This window comes from Saimiri boliviensis, chromosome 7 (genome assembly GCF_048565385.1).
Source record: "Saimiri boliviensis isolate mSaiBol1 chromosome 7, mSaiBol1.pri, whole genome shotgun sequence".
In the NCBI taxonomy this organism is placed as follows: Eukaryota; Metazoa; Chordata; class Mammalia; order Primates; family Cebidae; genus Saimiri; species Saimiri boliviensis.
In genome coordinates, this window is record NC_133455.1 from 61,455,685 (window position 1) to 61,477,902 (window position 22,218).

General features: G+C 39.3%; 1 protein-coding gene across 2 annotated transcripts in view; it reads left to right on the forward strand.

The window, feature by feature from the left end:
- Positions 1-22,218, forward strand: part of PTPRB (protein tyrosine phosphatase receptor type B) — a 126,343-nt gene that overhangs the window by 5,772 nt on the left and 98,353 nt on the right. For both annotated transcript variants that reach the window (XM_003927795.4, XM_010338431.3), the window contains exon 3: positions 7,979-8,235. In XM_003927795.4, coding sequence (XP_003927844.2) covers positions 7,979-8,235 — 257 coding nt within the window. The remainder of the gene's footprint in view (positions 1-7,978; positions 8,236-22,218) is intronic.

Below are 22,218 nucleotides of genomic sequence, written 5' to 3' on the forward strand. Positions count from 1 at the left end.
TTGAAAATATTTTCAAAACATTTACATGAATCCATTGGCAGATAGACGATGTCTCTGTCATTCAAGGACTTTCAGGTGAAGGATGCAGAACTCCATCCATGGTTTGGATGACTTTTTGAAGGAATGTCAAGTTTCCTTTCATTTATAAAAAGCTGGCTGATTGTCTAAAATTGTTATTTTCACTCAGACATTTTATATTGTGAAGAAAATAACACTGAATATAGAATGTCAGCCAACATTTATTCACTACTCTATTCAGATTCATTCATTCAAATCTCACCTTTCTCTGAGAGCAGGAATTTTCTTTTTTAATTCCAAAAGCAGTAATGGAAAGCAGTCAAATTTTTGTACGAAATTTTTCATGTGTTCATGATATGACTGAGCCGGTGAAATCCCTCAAAGAGATCTTGCTGATGAACTAAACCATATTGTTGGCAAGCTCGATATAACTGCTGGTTAAAGTAATGGCTGAATTGTAGTGACTTGGGAGAGGGAATAAAATGTGTGAACGTTGTAAAAGACAAGGAGTCATATACACTCTTGGGAAAAGTTTTGGTAGAAGTTGTTGGCTTTAATGGCTGGCAGAAGTACTCATGAATGCAAAGAGCTTGTGGGGAAAAACAAAACAAAACATGTCTTTTGTGTATACAAACCCTACTTTTGACTAATTTGGCTGTCACGGTCATTTTAGGGTTTTGCTTCTTGCATCATTATAACAACATGGGCCTTGTAGTGGACCACTTTAAAATATGTCTGAAAACAATGTTATCAATGACAATTGATATATGATTTATATGATCATTGAAGATAGCTGGTATAGCATCCAGAGTTCCCCAGCCATATTCAGCCTGTGACACATCAATGTACTTATCAGGGCACACACAGGACTCTGTATGACTTTCATGCGCTCTGGGTTTCTTTGCCTCTGTGGTCCCCATCCTCTGCTGAAAAAAAAAAAGAGAAGTAAAATAATAGATTTTCATGTAGCCTAAAATTCTCATTTTTTCTAATCTGTGAAAAAAGTTAAAACATGTTCTTTGACTCTAAAGTTACTTTTTTATTTTCAAAGAAATTAAATCATTGTGTAGCCCTAAAAATATCATGGGCCCTAATCACTGTGCCTTGTGTCTAATGGACAAGTGAGTCCTGAGCATGCCAAGTTATTCACCCCGTTTCCAGCTCCCCTTTCCTTCACTCTGTTTAGCCTCTGGTTCAACACATCTCTCCTACAGCCTGATAGCCCTGAACTTAGGAGCCATTCTTCCTCCTCCACCCAACATGCTTTCCTTCTACCCTACTATTTCAGTCTTTTCTCCTAAAGAAAACATGGAGTATCAGGTAAAACAGGCATATCTTCATAATGCAACACATAGTAGAATTATTGAGTAATAGTTGGTTATTGAAATATATTCTTTGATTTAGTTAGCCTTTCAATTATTTTTTTCATCTAATTGTTTTCATGTGCTATGCTTTAGTGTTTTACTATGCTATGTCTTAGTATTGATTTCCATTTATTAATTTTACTTTCTAATCATGGGTCTTTTTTTATTATTAAACTTTAAGTTCTGGGGTACATGTGCAGAACATGCAGCTTTGTTACATAGGTATACACATGCCATGGTGGTTTGCTGCATCCATCACCCCACCATCTATGTTAGATATTCCTATCCCCTCACCCCGTGTTATCCCTCCCCTAGCCCTCACCCCCTGAATAGGCCCCGCTGTGTGATGTTTCTCTCCCTGTGTCCATGTGTTCTCATTGTTCAACACCCACTTATGAGTGAGAACATATGGTGTTTGAGTTTCTGTTCTTGTGTCAGCTTGCTGAGAATGATGGTTTCCAGCTTTATCCATGTCCCTGAAAAGGACATGAACTCATCCTTTTTTATGGCTGCGTAGTATTCCATGGTATATATGTGCTATATTTTCTGTATCCAATCTATCATTTATGGGCATTTGGGTTCATTCCAGGACTTTGCTCTAGTGAAAAGTGCCACAATAAGCATATGTATGCATGTGTCTTTATAATAGAATGATTTATAATCCTTTGATTATATACCCAGTAATGGGATTGCTGGGTCAAATGATACTTCTGGTTCTAGATCCTTGAGGAGTCACCACACTATTTTCCACAATGGTTGAAGTAATTTACACTCCCACCAACAGAGTAAAAGCGTTCCTATTTCTCCACATACTCTCCAGCATCTGTTGTCTCCTGATTGTTTAATGATCACCATTCTAACTGGTGTGAGGTGATATCTCAATGTGGTTTTGATTTGCATTTCTCTGATGACAGTGATGATGAGCATTTTTTTCATGTTTGTCAGCTGCATAAATACCTTCTTTTGAGAAGTGTCTGTTCATATCCTTCACCCACTTTTTGATGGGGTTGTTTTTTTCTTGTATATCTGTTTTAGTTTCTTGTAGATTCTGGATATTAGCCCTTTGTCAGATGGGTAGATTGCAAAAATTTTTTCCCATTTTGTTGGTGCCAGTTCACTCTAATGATAGTTTCTTTTGCTGTGCAGAAGCTCTTTAGTTTAATTAGATCCCATATTTCAGTTTTGGCTTTTGTTGCCAGTTCTTTTTGTGTTTTAGTCATGAAGTCCTTGCCCATGCCTATGTCCTGAATGGTATTGTCTACATTTTCTTTTAGGGTTTTTATGGTGTTAGGTCTTATGTTTAAATCTTTAGGCATACTCTTTATTTCACTAATTATATTTTCTGAAATATTAATGAGTCTTTTAAGCATTTTCAGTAATTATTTAGTCCATTATTCCCATGTATTCCAGTCGAATTTTAATTAATGTGTGTGTGTGTGTGTGTGTGTGTGTGTGTGTGTGTGTGTGTCTGTGTGTCTGTCTGTGTATACAGTCATTCCTTAACATGGGGGATGGTATCCAGCATCTCCTTCAGACATCAAAATTCAAGAATGCTCAAGTTCCTTATATAAAATGATGTAGTGTTTATATATAACCTACACACATCCTCTGTATACTTTAAATCGTCTCTGGATTACTAATAACACTAACACAATGTAAATATAAATAGTTGTTGTATTGCTTAGCTAATAATGACAAGGAAAAAATGTCTGTACATGTTCAATACATATGCAACCATCCATTTTTTTTTCTAATATTTTTGATCTGCAATTGGTTGAATCCACCAATACGGAACCTACAGATACAAAGAGCCAATCAGATAGACAGACAGACAGACAGACAGGCAGATAGATATCATCCTTTTCTAAAGTATCTCCTGTTTCATTTCTTACCTCTTTTCCAGATGATTTATTCATTTTTAAAAAGGCACATTATATTTGACATCTTCCTACAAAATAGAAAGTACCAGTATAATTAAAATCTTCTGTTCCAAAAATGAATTTCATTCAAGTTATTTTATTTTCAACATGCTTAAAAGTTATTTGTATCATTTAAAGAAGGGAAAGTAACACTATATATATATAATCTTTTATTATATATTATATGTATTATATATAATCTTTTATTATATATTATATATTATATATAATAAATATAAAGATTATTTAAAAGCATTCCTATTTCTCCACTTCCTCTCCAGCATCTGTTGTCTCTTGACGCTTTTAGAATTATTGAGTAATAGTTGGTGATTGAAACATACCTTTTTTATTTAGTTAGCCTTTAAATTATATTTTTCATATAATTTTTTTCCTGTGCTATGCTTTGGTCTTTTACTATGCTATGTCTTGGTATCAGTTTCCATTTATTAATTTTACTTTCTAATATAAATATTAGATATATAATGTATATCTAATCTTTATATTATATGTGTCTGTACATGTTATATATATAAAGATTATATATGTTATCTATATTATATATCTTTATAATCATTATAAAAAATTTATTTCTGAGTCAATCATAAATTAATTTATAAGATCAAATATACATTGCTCTTGTAAAAATGAATTTGAAATGTGGTCTTGATATTATGTAGTCATTACAAATCACTTTATAAGGTGATAGTACCCTATAAAAAGAGCTTTATGCAACTTGAATGCTGAAACTTTTTAGATTAACCAAGAATGGTCTACCTTACCTTGAATTGTGTTCTGGGAGAAATTGTGTTATGGAAACAATGTAGTAACAATGGTACAATAAAGCTTTCAAAAATAGCTTTCACATATTGTTCCATTGTATGAGAAGTTTTCCTTGCATTTGTCAAAACATCTTGCTAATTCATGAACTGTGAAATGTATATACATTTTTTAAGAATATCCAAAGAATTCATGGATACCAAAATATCCAAAGATCTACTATTTTAAAATAAAATTTCATAGCACCTATTTCAAGAGTTCAGGAGATAGAAAAATAAACTTAATTTGATCATCTTATATATTTCTGTAATGAATTTTCTTTCTTTCCATCTGTTTTATAATCCTTCAGTACCCACATAAGAGATGATTCTAATTTCTTTTTGGTTCATGTTATGTATATGACTAAAACCGTATACATACATGTATATTAGGAATCAACTGAAAAACTTGTTAGAAAAGCAGGTTTGAGGTCCAGCACCAAGTCTGCTAAATTGCAGTTTCTAGGGGAGGACCAGGGCTTCAATGTTCTAACAAGCTCCAAAGGTGATTCTGATGCCTACCAGAGTTTGCAAACCACTGCTTTAAATTTGACAAAACTCGGAATTTGAATGTTAACACTAAATCTTCTTTCTTGCTTTTTAAATAGCACAAGTTAAAAACACAGACACAAAATGAAAGGGTACTGGACCTGAATATTCCGTAGTTTCTTTCTTTGGAAAAAAGGTGGCAGTCTAAAATGGAAAATGAACTTGTTTGGTGTGGGATGTTTTAAAAATATATTTAGAAGGTTAATCAAAGATAATTACAAAAGACTGAAATTTTTTCCATAAGATAGTCCAAAGCTACATGCAGTGGTAATAATCTATGTTATTTGCAGAAGAAATTTCAAAAGTGTTTTGAAAATTTATCTAATTTTGGGAAAGTCCAGTTTCATCTACTGAATTATGTAAGCTTATTTTTTAAAAAAGGCTCTCTTTTGCTAAGTAAATTGCTTTTATGTGAAGAATTCGTAAAACATGAGAAAAGTTTATAACATAAAAAATTCAAAACCTAAAAATGTCTTATGATTAAAAACTTACCAACAGTTACTTAGTGAACAAGAGTAATCATAGGTTGACATACTAAGACATGTAATTACATGCTAGGTATTTAGAAGCTTGTTTTTGTCCTAACCCCATGGTTAATTTTTTTTTTTTTGAGGGTCTAAGAGCTAAAATTGTCATACATAGCAGTCAACTCAGAGGATCAGCATCAACCAAAGCTCAAATCAACCAAAATACTAATCCCCATTTATAGAAATTTTGACTTCCCTACAATAGACAAATGTCTACTTAAGGGAACATTCAAGCGCCTAACTTAAGTAAGACTACAGAATTAAGACTGTTTCTTGGGAGTCTGTTATAAAGGAATCTCACCAATACTATAATTGAGTTTGTCATGTAGAAAACACTCCAAGGATGAATAAATCTCCTGATCTTTGTCCAGAGTGGCTAATCTGGGCACAGAGGCAGTAACAGTGACACAAGATTTGGAAAGATAAAAAAAAACAGGAACTAAGGGGAATATCCTAAAATCAATCAAAGCTGAGATCTGGTAAATGTAGTAGTAGGATTGCCAGGTAATATACATAGCACTTGGTTACATTTGAATATCAGATAAATAACAAATAATCTTCAGTATATTACTAGTACACAGTATATTATAATCTTTATGTTATTGTACATTTGGGATACACTAAATATACTAAATTATACTAAAAATTGGTTGGCTATTTATCTAAAATTATAATTTAACTGAACATAACGTCTTTTTATTTGTAAAGTCAACCTTATGTACAAGGTACTTTGCACAACCCTCTACATTTCAAGGAAAGGATGCTTTATAGCCAATATTATTTTATTAACTTTTAGAAGAACTGCTGATATTTATATCTTGATAAATTATAAAAATACCTTTTCCATCTTAATCCTCTTTTTGTGCCCTCATCTCCCTCTTCTTTACATGTATTATCATATGAAATGCACTAATCAGTTGAAATTGGAATGGAAAGGAATGAGACGCAAGAGAGGGCTAAGTAAGGCAGACCAGAGCAGGGAAAACAGGATGATAAATAGCTTCTTTAGGAGACCTCACTGGGCACATAGTAGTTATTTAATAAACAGTTGCTTGAATAAATAACCAGTAAATGAGTAGTGAAAAATAAAATCTTCACTCTCCCCGTCTTTTTATTTTATTTTTTTTTTTTGAGACGGAGTTTCGCTCTTGTTACCCAGGCTGGAGTGCAATGGCGCGATCTCGGCTCACTGCAACCTCCACCTCCTGGGTTCAGGCAATTCTCCTGCCTCAGCCTCCTGAGTAGCTGGGATTACAGGTACGTGCCACCATACCCAGCTAATTTTTTTGTATTTCTAGTAGAGACGGGGTTTCACCATGTTGGCCAGGATGGTCTCGATCTCTTGACCTCATGATCCACCCACCTCGGCCTCCCAAAGTGCTGGGATTACAGGCGGGAGCCACCACGCCCGGCCCACTCTCCCAGTCTTTTAGCCAGAAACTCTTCAAAGTTATGGTTGTCTGATTATATAAGGTTTTGTGGGTTTTTCTATCCCATAGAACTCTAGTGTACTATAAAGTTGATAGAAATATCTGAACATACCACCTCAGACCATACTTTACAGAACTACTCAGTGCTTCAAGTGTGCTCTCGGGTCTTGCTACAAAGTGCAGCCCCAAAATCAGCAACATCAGCATCACCTAAGAGCTTATTTAAAATGCTGGATCCAACCATCTCTAGTGAATCCAAATTTACACATTAGCAAGATCCCCAAGAAATGGAGAGTACATTTTGAAATCATGGCTAAGTGAACCTAACCCACAAACTAATATGCTTTTTTAATACAGGCAATTCAGCCTTGCAAAACAAAGCTATAAATTAATCCCACCAGCTCATAAATTGTAAATCAGTTCTCTGTTCTTCCAGAAGATAGATAGCTTAGAAAATACAACAGTCGGCCGGGCGCGGTGGCTCAAGCCTGTAATCCCAGCACTTTGGGAGGCCGAGGCGGGTGGATCACGAGGTTGAGAGATCGAGACCATCCTGGTCAACATGGTGAAACCCCGTCTCTACTAAAAATACAAAAAATTAGCCGGGCATGGTGGCGCGTGCCTGTAATCCCAGCTACTCAGGAGGCTGAGGCAGGAGAATTGCCTGAACCCAGGAGGCAGAGGTTGCGGTGAGCCGAGATCACGCCACTGCACTCCAGCCTGGGTAACAAGAGCAAAACTCCGTCTCAAAAAAAAAAAAAAAAGAAAAGAAAATACAACAGTCTCATCATTTGTAACTCACACAGTTAGGACTGGAAACAGTTTGCACTGTGGCAAACAGTGTCATTACTTTCCAAGGAACTGCCATTCTTTGTGGTGAAGTTAGGCAAGTCATTAAATTGCCTAACCTGGTATTTTATTTAACACCTGCTTTGAGAAGCTAATAAAAGCTATGGCACTACCCCACAGAAAAGTATACATGCACATGTACAGAGAATTTTGCGGTTTTGGGAGACTCATGGATTCCCCTGAAGCCAATTCAGTGACGCTCCTAAATTCTCATAGATTAAGTTTAATCCTGTCTTCTACACAGAGCTGGGTTTTTCTCTGATAGCACAGTTTCTACAGCTTTCCCTCCAGAGGATAAAATTGATAACTGGATAAAGGATGAGTGAATTGGACAGGACAAATGAGCATTGTCACACATTCAAAGTACCTTTGCTTTTTTCATATAACTGAAGCTTATCCACGTGCCCATTATTGAAAAGGCTTTCTTTTGCTGAGTAAAATTGCTTTTATGTCAAGAATTCAAAAAACATGAGAATAATCTTCGCAACTGTCTTTTCTTTACCTCAGCTGGCCTGGGAACAGAAGTTTCAGTGAGGAGCACTAGAAACACAGCTCCTCCCCAGATTCCTACTACCTTTACTGCAGTTCCAGATAGCCTGGAACACCTTATTAGGAACACCACAGAGGTCTTCATCAGAAGTACTGCAGAAAGCTACAGCCAAAACAGCAGCGAGAGGCAGCATCCCAGTCTGCACACGACTGGAATCACAGATACATCATGGGTTTTGTCGTCTACTCAGCCCTTCTTTAGCACCACTGAAGAGGTAAAACGAAAGGGGGTGTGGAGTGTGGTCTCTGCATGTCTCAGGAAGCCCACTGCTTGAAAAGACTTGCTTTGCTGAAAATGCCACTGCTGCAGTAAGGGAATAGGCACTCTTGCTCTGTGTCCTAGCTGCTAATTGTACAGGAAAGCATCTTGCATAATGAAAATCTTTGAAAGTCACTCAAGATTTCTACATCTTTATGAGATGCAGGTAATTAGGCTGCCATGGCCTTAACTGTGGGCTGGCCATGTTTTCTGAACCAAAGTCAGGGTTCATGGTCTTAAATATGTCCTGAAACCAGAAAATAGAAACTGAAATCAGTGCCTTGCAGGCAATCCTGCATATATGTCATAATTATTTATGCTTTAAAGGAAGGGAAAGGGTCCAAAGCAATAGCAGATTCAAGAATCACTGTAATTGATTCAGGAGCACAGTAAAAGATGAGCAAAAGTCACATGTGGCTTCCCCATCAACATCCTCGAACCACCTCCACAAGGTGACGTTAGTCAAACAACTGAGATGCAGGATGGCATCATCATAGGAGTCTGTCCAAATAGTGATTCTGTTTCAGCTGTTCATCTCTTTGGTTTTACTTTCCTTGCAAAGTTCTAGGCCACCATTTTGTCAATACATGTAATTATAGCACATCAGGAAAGCTGAGGTTCCACTGGCAGTCTCCAGCTTTTTCCTAATGAGCAACCCAAATCATTTATAGAAGTCGTATTACTTCACATCCACTTAGCCTTCTGGTATCTTTTGCATTGTGCAGAATTTAACATTGCACATGGTTCCTTATTGATCGCAAAACAAATATAGCCAGTACATTGAATGACTCGAGGGACTTTATTTTTATCTCCACTTTTCCTTTACTATAAATCTTTCCTGTGACCTAGTTCTTTCTTTGCTTCTGAATAGAAGTTAGAAAAGACCCATTACTTTTCTGGACACTTTCTATCACTTCAAAATTCAATACTTGCTCTCAGTTTCCTAACAAAAATACCAACTACAGGAAATAATGTGAACTCTAAATTTGACTTAAATGTTAGCTTCTCCTCTCCCATCACTCCACCCAGTTTGAGCTTAGAGTAGGGGAAGGAAACATGTCCAAATTCTCTCACTCTCCACCAAGCTTTTCACCCACCTCTCCTCGCCTGATAATTATGGTTTCAGATCTGTCTGGGCTTGGAAAATGGGAAAGGAAGGCAGGAAATGGAAGCAAAAGAGCTATGACTTAAGGTTACCATCACGAACTGGCACTGTGCTCACCCTAAATCCCCAACTCTCAAACCCTTTCAACCACTCACATGAGCGAGAGATTCACTACTTATTCTTTTTTTAACTAAACTTTTTTTAATTTGTTTAAATTTAGTTAAAATTACAATTGTAATTTTCTTACATGCATAGATTGCACAGTGGTGAAGTCAGGGTTTGGGGGATATCTGTCACCCAAATACCATACATTGTGCCCACTAAGTAATGTCTCATTATCCACCCTCTTCCAACCCCCCAAACTGAGTTTTCATTGTGTACCAATTCACATTCTATGTCCATGTGTACACATTATGTAGCTCTCATTTACAAGTAAGAACATTCAGTGTTTATGTTTCCATGTCTGGCTTAGTTCACTTAAGATAATGGCCTCCAGTTCTATCCATGTTGATACAAAAGACTTGATTTCCTTCTTTTTCATGGCCAAATAGTATCACCACTTACTTTTGAAAATGAATGTTTCTTGGGGGAACACTTCCTCATTGTGGCTGAATGTGCCTAGCCAAAACTTCCGTTCTAACATCAGTTTACAAGAAATTTCATTTAATCTATATAACAGTACAGAAAAAAATTAAGTGTGTCAAATAAGAAACATACTGAATAAAAACTATTATAAACATTTACCTGCCTGAACACTAAAGGGTTGTCTTTTAGCGAAAGAACATTCTCCCATTTTTGCCTAGCTTGAATCATTGTGAAACAAAGAGAGAAGTCCAAGGGTAGCCAGGTTCTGCTGCAGTCAAGACTGAGAGAGCCAGTTCCAGAGCTCTGCAGACACGACTGGGCCAAGCCAGCGCTGTGTTACAGAGCTCACATGACCCAGCCTCAGACCTGCGTTTGCAGCCTTGGGTCATGTAGGCTTTTTCTAAAGTGAGATTCACTGCAGTGTTTATATGAGCTCCCAGGTAGGACATCAGAATGACTAGGCATCCAACTACGTCATGTTCCAGTTTTTTTCTTGAAGCTTAAGCAAAGTTTTGACTGTGTCCTGGAAAGCTAGTGTGTAAAAGCTATGCTCTTTCAAAAGACAGTTTCAAGAGTTGCATCTCTCACGACTCTAAAGCCTTAGTCTGAGCATCCCTGCTAGATTTTTTAACAAGAGCTTTAACTTTATAATAGTCCATTATAAACATCTGTGGTTAGATACCTTGAAAGTAAAAATGAGTCACTTGGGATATAAATTGCCTGTCCTTTGAAAGTAATTTCAAAAGGTACTCTATTTTGACAGAGGATGCCTAGAAAAGTATAAGAAAGGAGTAAAATCATTTGACTTAATTGCTTGGAATCATGTAAAAAAAAAAATCTCTATGTATCCATTGTTTTCCTTATCAGACAGCATCTGGTTTGTGATGATTTTGGATTGACTTAGTCTAATTGGACTGTAGGTTGGGGTGGCCTGTTAATGACTGATGATAGGAAAAATCTGAATATGAGTTTTTGGAGGGTAGAGACTGTGTTTATTCAGCTTTGAGTATCCAGGACTTAAACATAGTGTGGAGTGGAATAGTGCAAAATGAGGTGAGGGAAGATGACTGGAATGGAATGGCATGAGGAGGGAAGAGGTGGAGTGGAGCAGAGTGGAGCGGGGTGAGGTGAAGCCTCCGAGTAGAGTGATGTAGAATGGGGAGAGGGGAAAAGCGTGCTGGGAGGTGAGCAGATTGAAGTGGTGAGCAGGTAGATGGAATTGTTGGCCACCTGGGTAGCAAATGACCACTTGGGTACTGCCAGTGTCCAGGTGTGATGGTCATGTTGAGCAGCCATGCTTTCATTCTGTGCGTGTTTTGAAGTCTGTGCATCTAGGGTTTAATATGTCTACTATTGAATCTATCTAGTGTTCCATTCATGAGCTAGTGATCCAGTTCTTTTTGTCCCTCCTATTTCCTCTCTTAGTCACCCTTCAACTCTCCCCCTCCACTTACAACACAAACACACGCATGTAAGTATAAGAGAAAAAAGAGAAGGCATTGATGGCTGTTTAATTTAGTGGCTTTGGGAAACATTCATCTACTCCACAAACATTTCTTGAGAACCAAGCTGGATCAGAAAACACGGTGCTAGAGAACTCAGACTTTGAGGTCACAGTCCTGACTCTGCCCCAGCTCTTGTTAGCTAGAGGACTGGAGCAAGTTACTTAAACTCTCCAAGCCTCAGTTTCCTCATTTGTAAAATAGAATCTCCACTTCTAAAGGCTGTTGCAAGGATTAAGAGCAAGAACCTGGTCCTTAGTAAGCCTATGGGAACTAATATATGTATGGCTTTCTGCAAGGATACAAAAATGAATAACAAGCTTGTTGCCCTGAAGAAACTCATCGTCTGCCAAGGTGCTAAGGGAAATAGAGATATACACAGGCTTTTTAGAATACAAAAGAGAGAGTCCTGATTGCTATGGATGTTTCAAGGAACGTCTTCTAGAGAAGGCAATATAGGAACCGAGCTTAAAGGGGTATGACAGTTAACCTATTAAGAGATGGGGGAGAAAGAAAGAGGGGAAGGTGAAAGAACTGAAATGAGACAGAATGGAAAGTTAGAAAGAGATCCCAATTATTATCTAAAATTAGCTTTTAAAGACACTTGGGATCTTTATTACTTCAATCCAATCATGCATTCCATACTCATTTAATGAGCACCTACTATTTGGCAGACATTATGGGAGATGTAAAAACTAATTTAAAAAATGGTATTACAGAATTATATAAACATTGTGGTCAAAATCATTGAGTTTAGACTCAGCACTCTATGAATACTGCAGAAAAGACTTACATAGCTAAAAGCCCCATAAGAATTATCCCATGTAAAGGAACTGAATGTATATTGAAAAAGATCAGCCAGGCACGGTGGCTCACACCTGTAATCCTAGCACTTTGGGAAGCCAAGACGGGTGGATTGCCTGAGCTCAGAAGTTCAAAACCAACCTGGGCAACACAGTGAAACCCCATCACTACTAAAAAATACAAAAAAAATTAGCCAGGCATGGCAACGTGTACCTGTAGTCCCAGCTACTCGGGAGGCTGAGGCAGGAGAATTGCTTGAAACCAGGAGGCGGAGGTTGCAGTGAGCCAAGATCATGCCACTGCACTCCAGCCTGGATGACAGAGTGAGATTCCATCTCAAAAAAAAAAGAAAGAAAAAGATCTTAAATACATGTTTTTAAATGCATTCTTCATCCAGAAATAGCCATTAGTTTCTACTTACTATTTTTATAGTTATACTATTAAATGATCTGTGATACTAATACAGTATTATTTAAAACATACTATATTAATAGTATCAGATCATTTAATAGTATAACTATAAAAATAATAAGTAGAAACTAATGACTATTGATAGGAAAAATCTGAATATGAGTTTTTGGAGGATAGGACTGCATTTATCCAGCTTTGTATCTCCAGGACTTAAACACAGGGCTTAATACTCAGTAAAGTTTTGTGGGGGGAAAAAAGGAAAAGTGTGAAGTGAAATAGTGCAAAATGAGGAGGAGGTGAGGGAAGGGGAGTGGAATAGCACTACGTTAGTGATACTATTATTAAATTATTAGTGATACTGTTAAATTATCTGTGATTCCTTTTATTCCCACAAATATGTAGCATAAAATAGAATTTAGAATTTAATTCAAGAGAGATATCTGGAGAACAAAGAATAACAACTGAAATGCTCAGATTTTAATGCTTAGAAGTACTATGTCGTGACCATTAATTAACATTTATGGAGTGACAACAGTGTTCTAAAACCACAATCAAAGGATACACTGAAGTTGGAACACTGGGACTGGGAGTGGAGCTGGTGATGTCACAAAAGTCTTCCAAAGAGAACGTGGCATGTATTTGCGTCTTTCCTTCCATCAAGAGTCCCTTTGAGTAATGAGGAAGAAAACACAAAGAGATGTTGTACAGTGTTAGCAAAGAAGAGAATCTAGGGGGATTAAAAAAGAATAGCTAAGATTTGTATGTTACAAACGGTGCTAAGCACTTTTATATATACCCGGGGAGCTGGGTACTTTTATCCATTTTCTATCACCATGTAACAAGCCTCCCCAAAACGTAGTGGTTTAAAACAATGACCATTTATAATTTCTCATGATTCTGTTGAATGGATGGAAGATCCTTTGCTGGTTTCTCCTAGGTTCACTCTTACAGCTTCATTCACTTTGGAGGGTCAGCTGAGCTCCAGGATTCACAATAGCTTCCCTTGCATGACTAGCAGTCAGTGCTAGGTGTAGGCTGGGGAGTCTAGATTCTCCTGTACATGGCCCCTTATTCCCCTAGTATACTACACCAGCTTCCTTTTCATGATGGTTTAGGGCAGCTTCGCCAGAAGGCAAAGGTGGAAGCTACAAGCCTTTTGAGGCCCGTGGTCTGGAACCATGCAACATCACTTCTGCCCTATTCTATTGATCAAAGCAACTCTCAAATGAGGCCAGATTCAGGGAGTATAGAAAGAGATTCCACTTCCTGATGGGAAGAGCTGCAAAGTCACATTGTAAAGGAACATGCATATTGTGTGGAAGGAACCTGTGACCATTAAACAATCTACCATAGTATCATTATCATCATCCTCATCACCACCACCACCACTCTCTCTGTTTTGCAGATGCCCAGCTGAAACTTAAAGAAGAGCTTGCCCAAGATTAAGTGACTAGGGAATAACAGACCAAGAAGAGTAAAACACACACACATACACACAGACACACAGACACACACACACACACACACACACACACACACACACACACTGTCCTCTGAACATCTAGTCACCTATTGTCTTACATGGTGTGCCTGATATTAAAGGTAAATGCCAAGGAGAACATCATGTGAAATCCAGCACTCACTCCTCACTAATGCTACTGCAAGATTGTCCTAGGTTGACTCTTGGGGATCAGAGTGTCCCCTGCTCTTCTCCTTTTCTGTTTTCTCACATCCTTACCTGCCAGTGTGAGGGGTCTGACTTTGGAAGGTTTTATACTTGAGCCAGTACTTGACCTCGAAATTCTGTGGTGCTCTCTCTCTTCTACTTCCCAACCCTGAGCAGTAAATGAGTTAACACATATCGTAGACCTAGAGTAGTACCTGAATGATAGTAAAATACTGTTTAGTTAATGTTGGCTGTCATTGTTGTTATTGTCACATTTATAAATAGTATTATGTGAATTGTGTGTCTTCACAAGGAAAAAATCAGTAGGACAGGAAACGTCTATGGTATGAGTCAGGAAATACCTTGATGAATTGTTCTCCAAGTGTGGACCCTAGTCCCAGAATTTATTAGAAATGCAACCACTTGGGCCCTACTCTAAACCTAATAAATCAGAACCTGTGGCTCTGGTGTCAGAGAAACCTGGCTTAAATCCCAGTGGTGAAATCTACTAGGTACTCACGTCCCACTCATTTATTCTTTAACATAAGGTTAGTTATGGGTACTCACTCTGCTTCGTAAGACAGGATTAAATTCCAATTAAGTAAAGTGTTTTAGAATGTTAGCTAGACCTGACACAGTGTTCCATACCTGTAATCCCAGCACTTTGGGAGGCTGAGGTGGGCAGATGACTCGAGTCTAGAAGTTCAAGACCAGCCTAGACAACAGGGCAAAATCCTGTCTCTACCAAAAAAAAAAAAAAAAAAAAAAAGCCCACCTACCCAGATATGGTGGTGTGTGCCTGTGATCCTAGCTACTGGGGAAGCTAAGGCAGGAGGATCACTTGAGCCCAAATGGCCAGGGCAGCAGTGAGCTGTGATCATGCCACTGCACTCCAGCCTGGATGACAGAGTGAGACCCTGTTTCAAAACAAACAAACAAAAAAACCAGTAACACTGGCTATACATGATATTCAATAGATTTGGCTATTAATACTAGCTTCTCCTTATTTTTGCTTCATCATTCCTATCTTGCCTTCTTCACAGGGCAGTAAAAACCAGATGAGTCAACATATTATGTGAAAATAGTTTGTAAGGGATAAAATGCTGAACATGCATTAGAAATGTGACTGGCTGGTTCTGATACTGCTAAGTTATCTATAAATCTTCCCCGGGCCACCTACCCTCCCTCTGGCCTGGGAGAGGGATTGCATTTCCTCTGTTCATGAATAGGCATTGTGGTGCTGGTCTGGGCTTTCACAGTGTTGCATTTCCTTCTATTTGGCCTTCAAAGAGATCACAGCCCAGTGTGAGTCTCCAAATAAATGAGGAGGCAAATGCAGAAAACACCCCACTTCCCTCCACCGCTTGCAAGTCTGGGGTAACCACCTTTGTTGGGTCACTTAAAAGAGGCAGAGGAGACACCCCACTGCTACCACTGTTCTGTGGACAGAACTGAAGACGGGATGATATTCCCCTTTACCGAGGCAAATGCCTGGAGGAGGGAGGACAAGAAGCAGGGGGAGAAAAGCAAACCATCCCCTGACCACTCTCATGACTCCCAGATTGACTAATGTGAATGGATATAATATAAACGGATTCTGGGACTGCTAATGCTACAAAAAAAAAAAAAAAAAAAAAAAAAGGCCACTTGGGGAATAATATATTGTGGGGAGGATATGTTTCTAAAGACCTTAATTTATAATTAGCATCATTCAGGCCTAATTCTGACATGGACTACAGTTTTCTTAATTTGCCAGTTAAAGTGGACTACCGTGTGCCAATAGCATAAAGATGGTCTACAATTCGCTGGACCCCACCAGCCTGAAAATCTCCAGATTTGTACAATTCTTAAAAATGAAAAGAGTAGAGGAGAAGTTTACTAAAGGGCTTCCAGAGGGTAGACGCCAAGGGATTCCACTGAGTTAGGGATAAATTAGTGGCTCAAACATACTGGATCTGTTTTCTTTGAGGATCAGGGGGACATGGGCAGGGGTTGTGGTGGGAGGAGAGCAAATACCATAAGAGAAATGAGAGCAAATACCATGAGAGAATTTGCAGGAGCAAGCAATAAAGCCACGGGTCAGAACTGGGGATGATAAGTATGAAGATAAAGAAACTCTGGAAACAGGAAGAAGCTGCTAAGTACTTTAAATCTCTGTAATTTACTCCAGCTATGTATTGGTGGCACTCTCATATTCCACTCACGGAATAAGTTTTGAAAGCCAGTTATTGCGAGGTATGGTGAAAAGTAACTGAATGGAGAAATGCTATGAATTCCAAGAGCTATCTTTGACCTAAAATCCCCTTTCTTTCTTCCCACACTTTGGGGGAGGTGGGAGCATAATATGGCCATTGCTAAATCCAGATAAGATTCTCCCCACTGGGAAACCTTCCCATTTGGAAGTCGGTGATACCTATTTTTCTTTTTGATTATTCTTCTTCTCTTTCTTCTTTCATCATCTGATCCCAAGAGGTACCTACTTTTCTATCAGAGCTTTCCTTATTGAGAATCCCGAATAGGTCTGTGCCACTGAGTACACCCCACATATGTAGGTTTAATGAGTTCTTGCTGCTCATCTGGGTGTGGACATTTATGCCTGCTCCTCTTTCTGGAAGGTTGTGCTTCCAGCCCAGGACAGCAGAGGTGTGGGTAGGTTACCACAGCGTGTGTGTTGCTGAGAGTTTGGACCTTGGTGGCTTGAGAAATTATATCAGGAATGAACTCCTGATTCCTGAAAAAGACCAGCTCTTCCAGGGAATCAGTTTGTCCATTGGGCACAGGGGTTGCTTGGACACATTTATCCTAAAGCTTAAGGGCCGAGTATTAGATTCTGTGATGCTAAGGGTTCCAGGTCTACATTGGAGCAGCTGAAGAATACTGCATACTGTGTTTAAGATACACAAATACTGAGCCATGCCCTTTAGTGGTGGGGGTGTGATTGTCTACTCTGTCAATATATAAGGAGGCATTGAGTGGCCATGACCTGGGCATGTGTGGGAGATAATGAAGAGACATGGCGCCTTCCTTCAAGGAGTCTATAATCTAGCGGAAGGTTTTAGCAGTACAAGTTTGAAAAACACGATAGGATCCTTTGATCTTGGACTTTGATCACTGTCAGCTCCAACATTCAGGTGTCTCTCAGGTGCCATGTGTCTGCTTCATCCAGCAGAGAAGAAGAGAGTGAGGGAGAGGTCGGACCAGAGGCAGGCAGCATGTGGGCCCAGCATGGCTCCATGTTTTGATTTTTTGAGACAAGTCAAAATCCAGACTTTTTGCATGTAAAATCTCCTAATGTCCTCAACATTAGCGCCTTATTCCAATGTTTTAAACAATGTTAAGGTCTCATTATAAAAGCAAAAAAAGACACCTGTGCTGGCCAGACAGTGAGCGCCCCAGTTTATGGTGGTCAGAGAATTCATGGAAATAATGTTCTAGCAACATGATACATAGAATAAAAAGGCAGAGCCCTTACCCTCCACCCGTAATTTCTGTGGGTGACTGTTTTTGTTTCCTTTTCTTTAAAGCCAATGTTATCATAAGGTCCTAGGGTTTGGTAACAAATGTTTGCTAGCTCCTAAATCCGTCATGTGCCGCAGCTACACCCATTCAGACTGCCCCATTGTAAGCATTGCTGCCCCGACTCTGTGCCTCTGGGAGTAGACTCCCTTCTGAGGGTGGGTGGCAGGAACTGTGTGATGACAGAAGATGCAGAAGTGCTTGAGGTTGAAAGAGTGGTTTACTTGCATTCACATCTGGTCCTACGTTATTTGACTGTTTGTAGTTACAAAGCTATAACAAAAGCTATGTAAAACCCATTTCCTTCAAGTTAAACCAAAATAAAAAGTAGTTGAGGGGAAGTGGGTGAGAAATGGGTGTGGGAGAAAATACCAGGAAACTTGAGAGATGTGTTCTAGAGAGACAGTGGAGCCTGCCATTAGAGACAAAACCGGCACTCCCACCCCTCCCTTGCAGTATTTAAAAAAAGCATATCTTGGCTGGTCCAACAGACTGAGCAGCCGTTAAATGTCTTTGTGTGTTGTTCTACTGGAGAGTTTCTTGGGAATGTTTTTAGGAATGAAAATTGGGTATGATTTGGGTATGAGACTGGAAGCAATGATAATTTGTTGCCATTTGGATATTCTCAGAAAGACGAGTTCTCAGCCATGACCTTTATCATTCTCTAATACTACCGAGTGCTCAGCATTCATGATTTATTTTAATGTTATTCATAGAATATTATTACTACTAATAATCTTGAAACTTAGTATTTATTGAGTCCTTTAGATAGGAACTGTACTATGCATATAACATGCACCTTCTCATTTAATCCTCACAACCACTCTCTCCTAATGCTTTCATTACTTCGATTTTTTGGATATCTGTGATCTAGGAAAAATCCTTGAAAAACATGTATCCCTGCCGGGTGTGGTGGTTCATGCCTATAATCCCAGCACTTTGGGAGGCCGAGGCGGGTGGATCACAAGGTCAAGAGATCGAGACCATCCTGGTAAACATGATGAAACCCCATCTCTGCTAAAATTACAAAAAAAAAAAAAATTAGCTGGGCATGGTGGCACATGCCTGTAGTCCCAGCTACTGGGGAGGCTGAGGCAGGAGAATTGCTTGAACCCAGGAGGCAGAGGTTGTGGTGAACCGAGATCATGCCATTGCACTCCAGCCTGGGCAACAAGAGTGAAACTCCGTCTCAAAAAAAAAGAAAAGAAAAGAAAAAGAAAAACATGTATCCCAGACTGTATCTCTAAACACAAAATAGGATGGTCATGGTTTTTGGTTTTAAACTACTTATCAACAAAAATTTTTTCTCTACATTTTAATACATCTCTTATTCAATGCCTGACACCTACTGCAGGTTAAAAGCGTATTCACTTTACGCCGGGCGCGGTGGCTCAAGCCTGTAATCCCAGCACTTTGGGAGGCCGAGGCGGGTGGACCACGAGGTCGAGAGATCGAGACCATCCTGGTCAACATGGTGAAACCCCGTCTCTACTAAAAATACAAAAAATTAGCTGGGCATGGTGGCGCGTGCCTGTAATCCCAGCTACTCAGGAGGCTGAGGCAGGAGAATTGCCTGAACCCAGGAGGCGGAGGTTGCGGTGAGCCGAGATCGCGCCATTGCACTCCAGCCTGGGTAACAAGAGCGAAACTCCGTCTCAAAAAAAAAAAAAAAAAAGTGTATTCACTTTTGCCAGAATTTACTATTGAGCCCCTTCAAGGTAAAACTCAGAAAAGGATTTGCCAGCTTATAGTTCTTTTTAACCGACACAGTTTGCTGATTGCTGTGCTTTCTTCTAATAAGCATCTGGGGGAAAGCCTGAAGTGAGATTTGCATGACAGAAGTACCTCCTAGGAGGAAAGGGATCAAACTGGCCTTAGGTCTACCGTGTATTAAGTTTGCTACCTGTTGATCTTTTTTACTTTCGTATTCACACTTAATTTTTAATGAGAAGTCATACATATCAAAATATGCATATTACAAAGGTCACCAATTCACTTAAATAATACATTCTAGAATTGTTCTTCTAAATCAGCTATGCAGTTTTTTATAAGCAAAGAGCTCAGTAAAATTTATGAAAAAAATCAAAAACCAAGATACCATTAACTCTCCTGAATGTAAAATGATAGCTGATACAGGGTTTAGGATATAATCTGAGAACTTTGTTCAGAATTTGAATATCTTTTTCTCAGGAACTAGTACTAGAGGACCTATGAAAATGTAGACGGCTCCATTATTGGGTTCCACCCCCGGCATTTCTGATTCCTTAGGTGTGTGGTGGAGCCAGTAGTTTACATTTCTAGCAAGTTCTCCGATGACGATAATTCGAGAGCTACACCTGCAGAAGCACTGTTCCAAAGGGCACCGCCTCCCTCCTCCTCCTCCTTTTCCTCCTTTCGTCTTTCCTCTCACTTCACTTTTCCCACCTTTTCCTCTGTCTTCTAAATAAATCTTCTCTTCTTTTTCATTTCTTTGCTCTTCTCTCTTTTTTCTCTTCTCTTTTCCCTCTTCCCTTCCAGGATAGTATTTAAGACATCCAGCCGGACCATGTTTAGAAGGACTTGTTTAGGATATTTATTCCTATAACAATATTTACTAAGCTGATATGAAGATTCAACAAATGTTGGTTGAGACTCTATGCCATTCCCTGTAGAAGAAGAGCAGGACAAAGATTCTGCTCTAAAAGAATCCTCCATATGATCAGGAAAGGCAGACAGTGCACAAATACATAAATAATACGGATTATCACCAAGAGTCATTGCTCTGAATTAAACAAATGTCTACTGAGATAAAGAATAATAAAGAGATAATTGTTTTCTTGTGAGGTCAGAAAGGGACTTGCCCCATAGAGGTGTGTTTAGGCTGAAATCTAAAGGACAACAGAAAGATTGCCAAGCAGAGAGCCCGGGGAGGAGTGGTTGAAGAAGAGGAAATGATGGACACAAGAGCTCTAGGGCTAGTCAGTTCCATAGGCAGGGGAGGGGGAGTGGAGCCTCCAAAACCTATACCAGAGCCTGGCACACAATAGGTGGCTAGTCGATAAAGTACAATGGATTATCAGACCCAGGCAAGTAGAGACTAGGAGGCAAGCAGGAGGAGGAAAGAAATGGGCAGAGGCCAGGTAATGAGGGGCCGCTGTAAGGACCATGACTTTTAGTCAGAGGGGAGGGGAGTGTCGATTAACTTAACCAGTCCACTTTGCCCTCCCTTCATTCATCCAATACTGCAGTCCCTCATCCCCACGTTTACTTCAAACCCCTTTCCAAAGTAGCAGTTCTCAAACAGTGGCTCCCAGAACCCCAGATGACCCACTGTATCATTCAACATCTATGTTTATAATGTGACAAAATTCATGCTTTCAGCCATGAACTCGTAATTAATAATTTTGTTTGTTTGTTTGAGACACGGTTTTCCCTCTGTTGCCCAGGCTGGAGTGCAGTGGCACAATCTGGGCTCACTGCAACCTCTGCCTCCTGGGCTTAAGCCATCCTCCTGCTGTAGCTTCCTGAGTAGCTGGGATTATAGGCATGCGCCACCACACTCAGATGATTTTTGTACTGTTTGTAGAGAACAGGGTTTGTCCATCTTATCCAGGCTGGTCTCAGACTCCTGGACTCAAGTGATCCACCTGCCTCAGCCTCCCAAAGTGCTATGATTACAGGTGTGAGCCACCACACCCAGCCAATTAATGATTTTTAAATTGCTAACACTTTTTTAAAGGCAGCTATTTGTTCACTCCAGTCTAATCAAAAGCAGCCTCACCCTTTCCATGCAGTCTGGGAAAGGTTTCCTAGTGGCAAGGAGAAAAGCTTGTCCCCTGAAGTGGTAGAGAGTGGCTGATTCCAAATTTCTGGAATGCAACTTCTAATTCAAATGTAGTGTCCTTACAAAGGGCAAGTAAGCTCAAGAGAAGTTGAAGAATTCCAAAGAAAGATGAGAACAAAAACCAAAATGAATCAATTTATTTATACTTGGTCCAGTAGTTTCAAATAAACGCCTCATAGAAAAGATGCTATCTTGCAGCTTTTTCCAGTCTTATACTTTCTTGAATCTATTACAGTTTTCTCGGATTTCTAAATTATGGACTTTTAAAAGGAAAAATGTGGTCAGACACAGTGGCTCATTCCTGTAATCCCAGCACTTTGGGAGGCCAAGGCGGGCGGATCATGAGGTCAAGAGTTCAAGACCAGCCTGTCCAACATAGTGAAACCCCGTCTCTATTGAAAATACAAAAAATTAGCTGGGCATGGTGATGCATACCTGTAATCCCAGCTACCAGGAGGCTGAGGCAGAAAGATTGCTTGAACCAGTGAGGCAGATGTTGCAGTGAGCCGAGATCCTGCCACTGTACT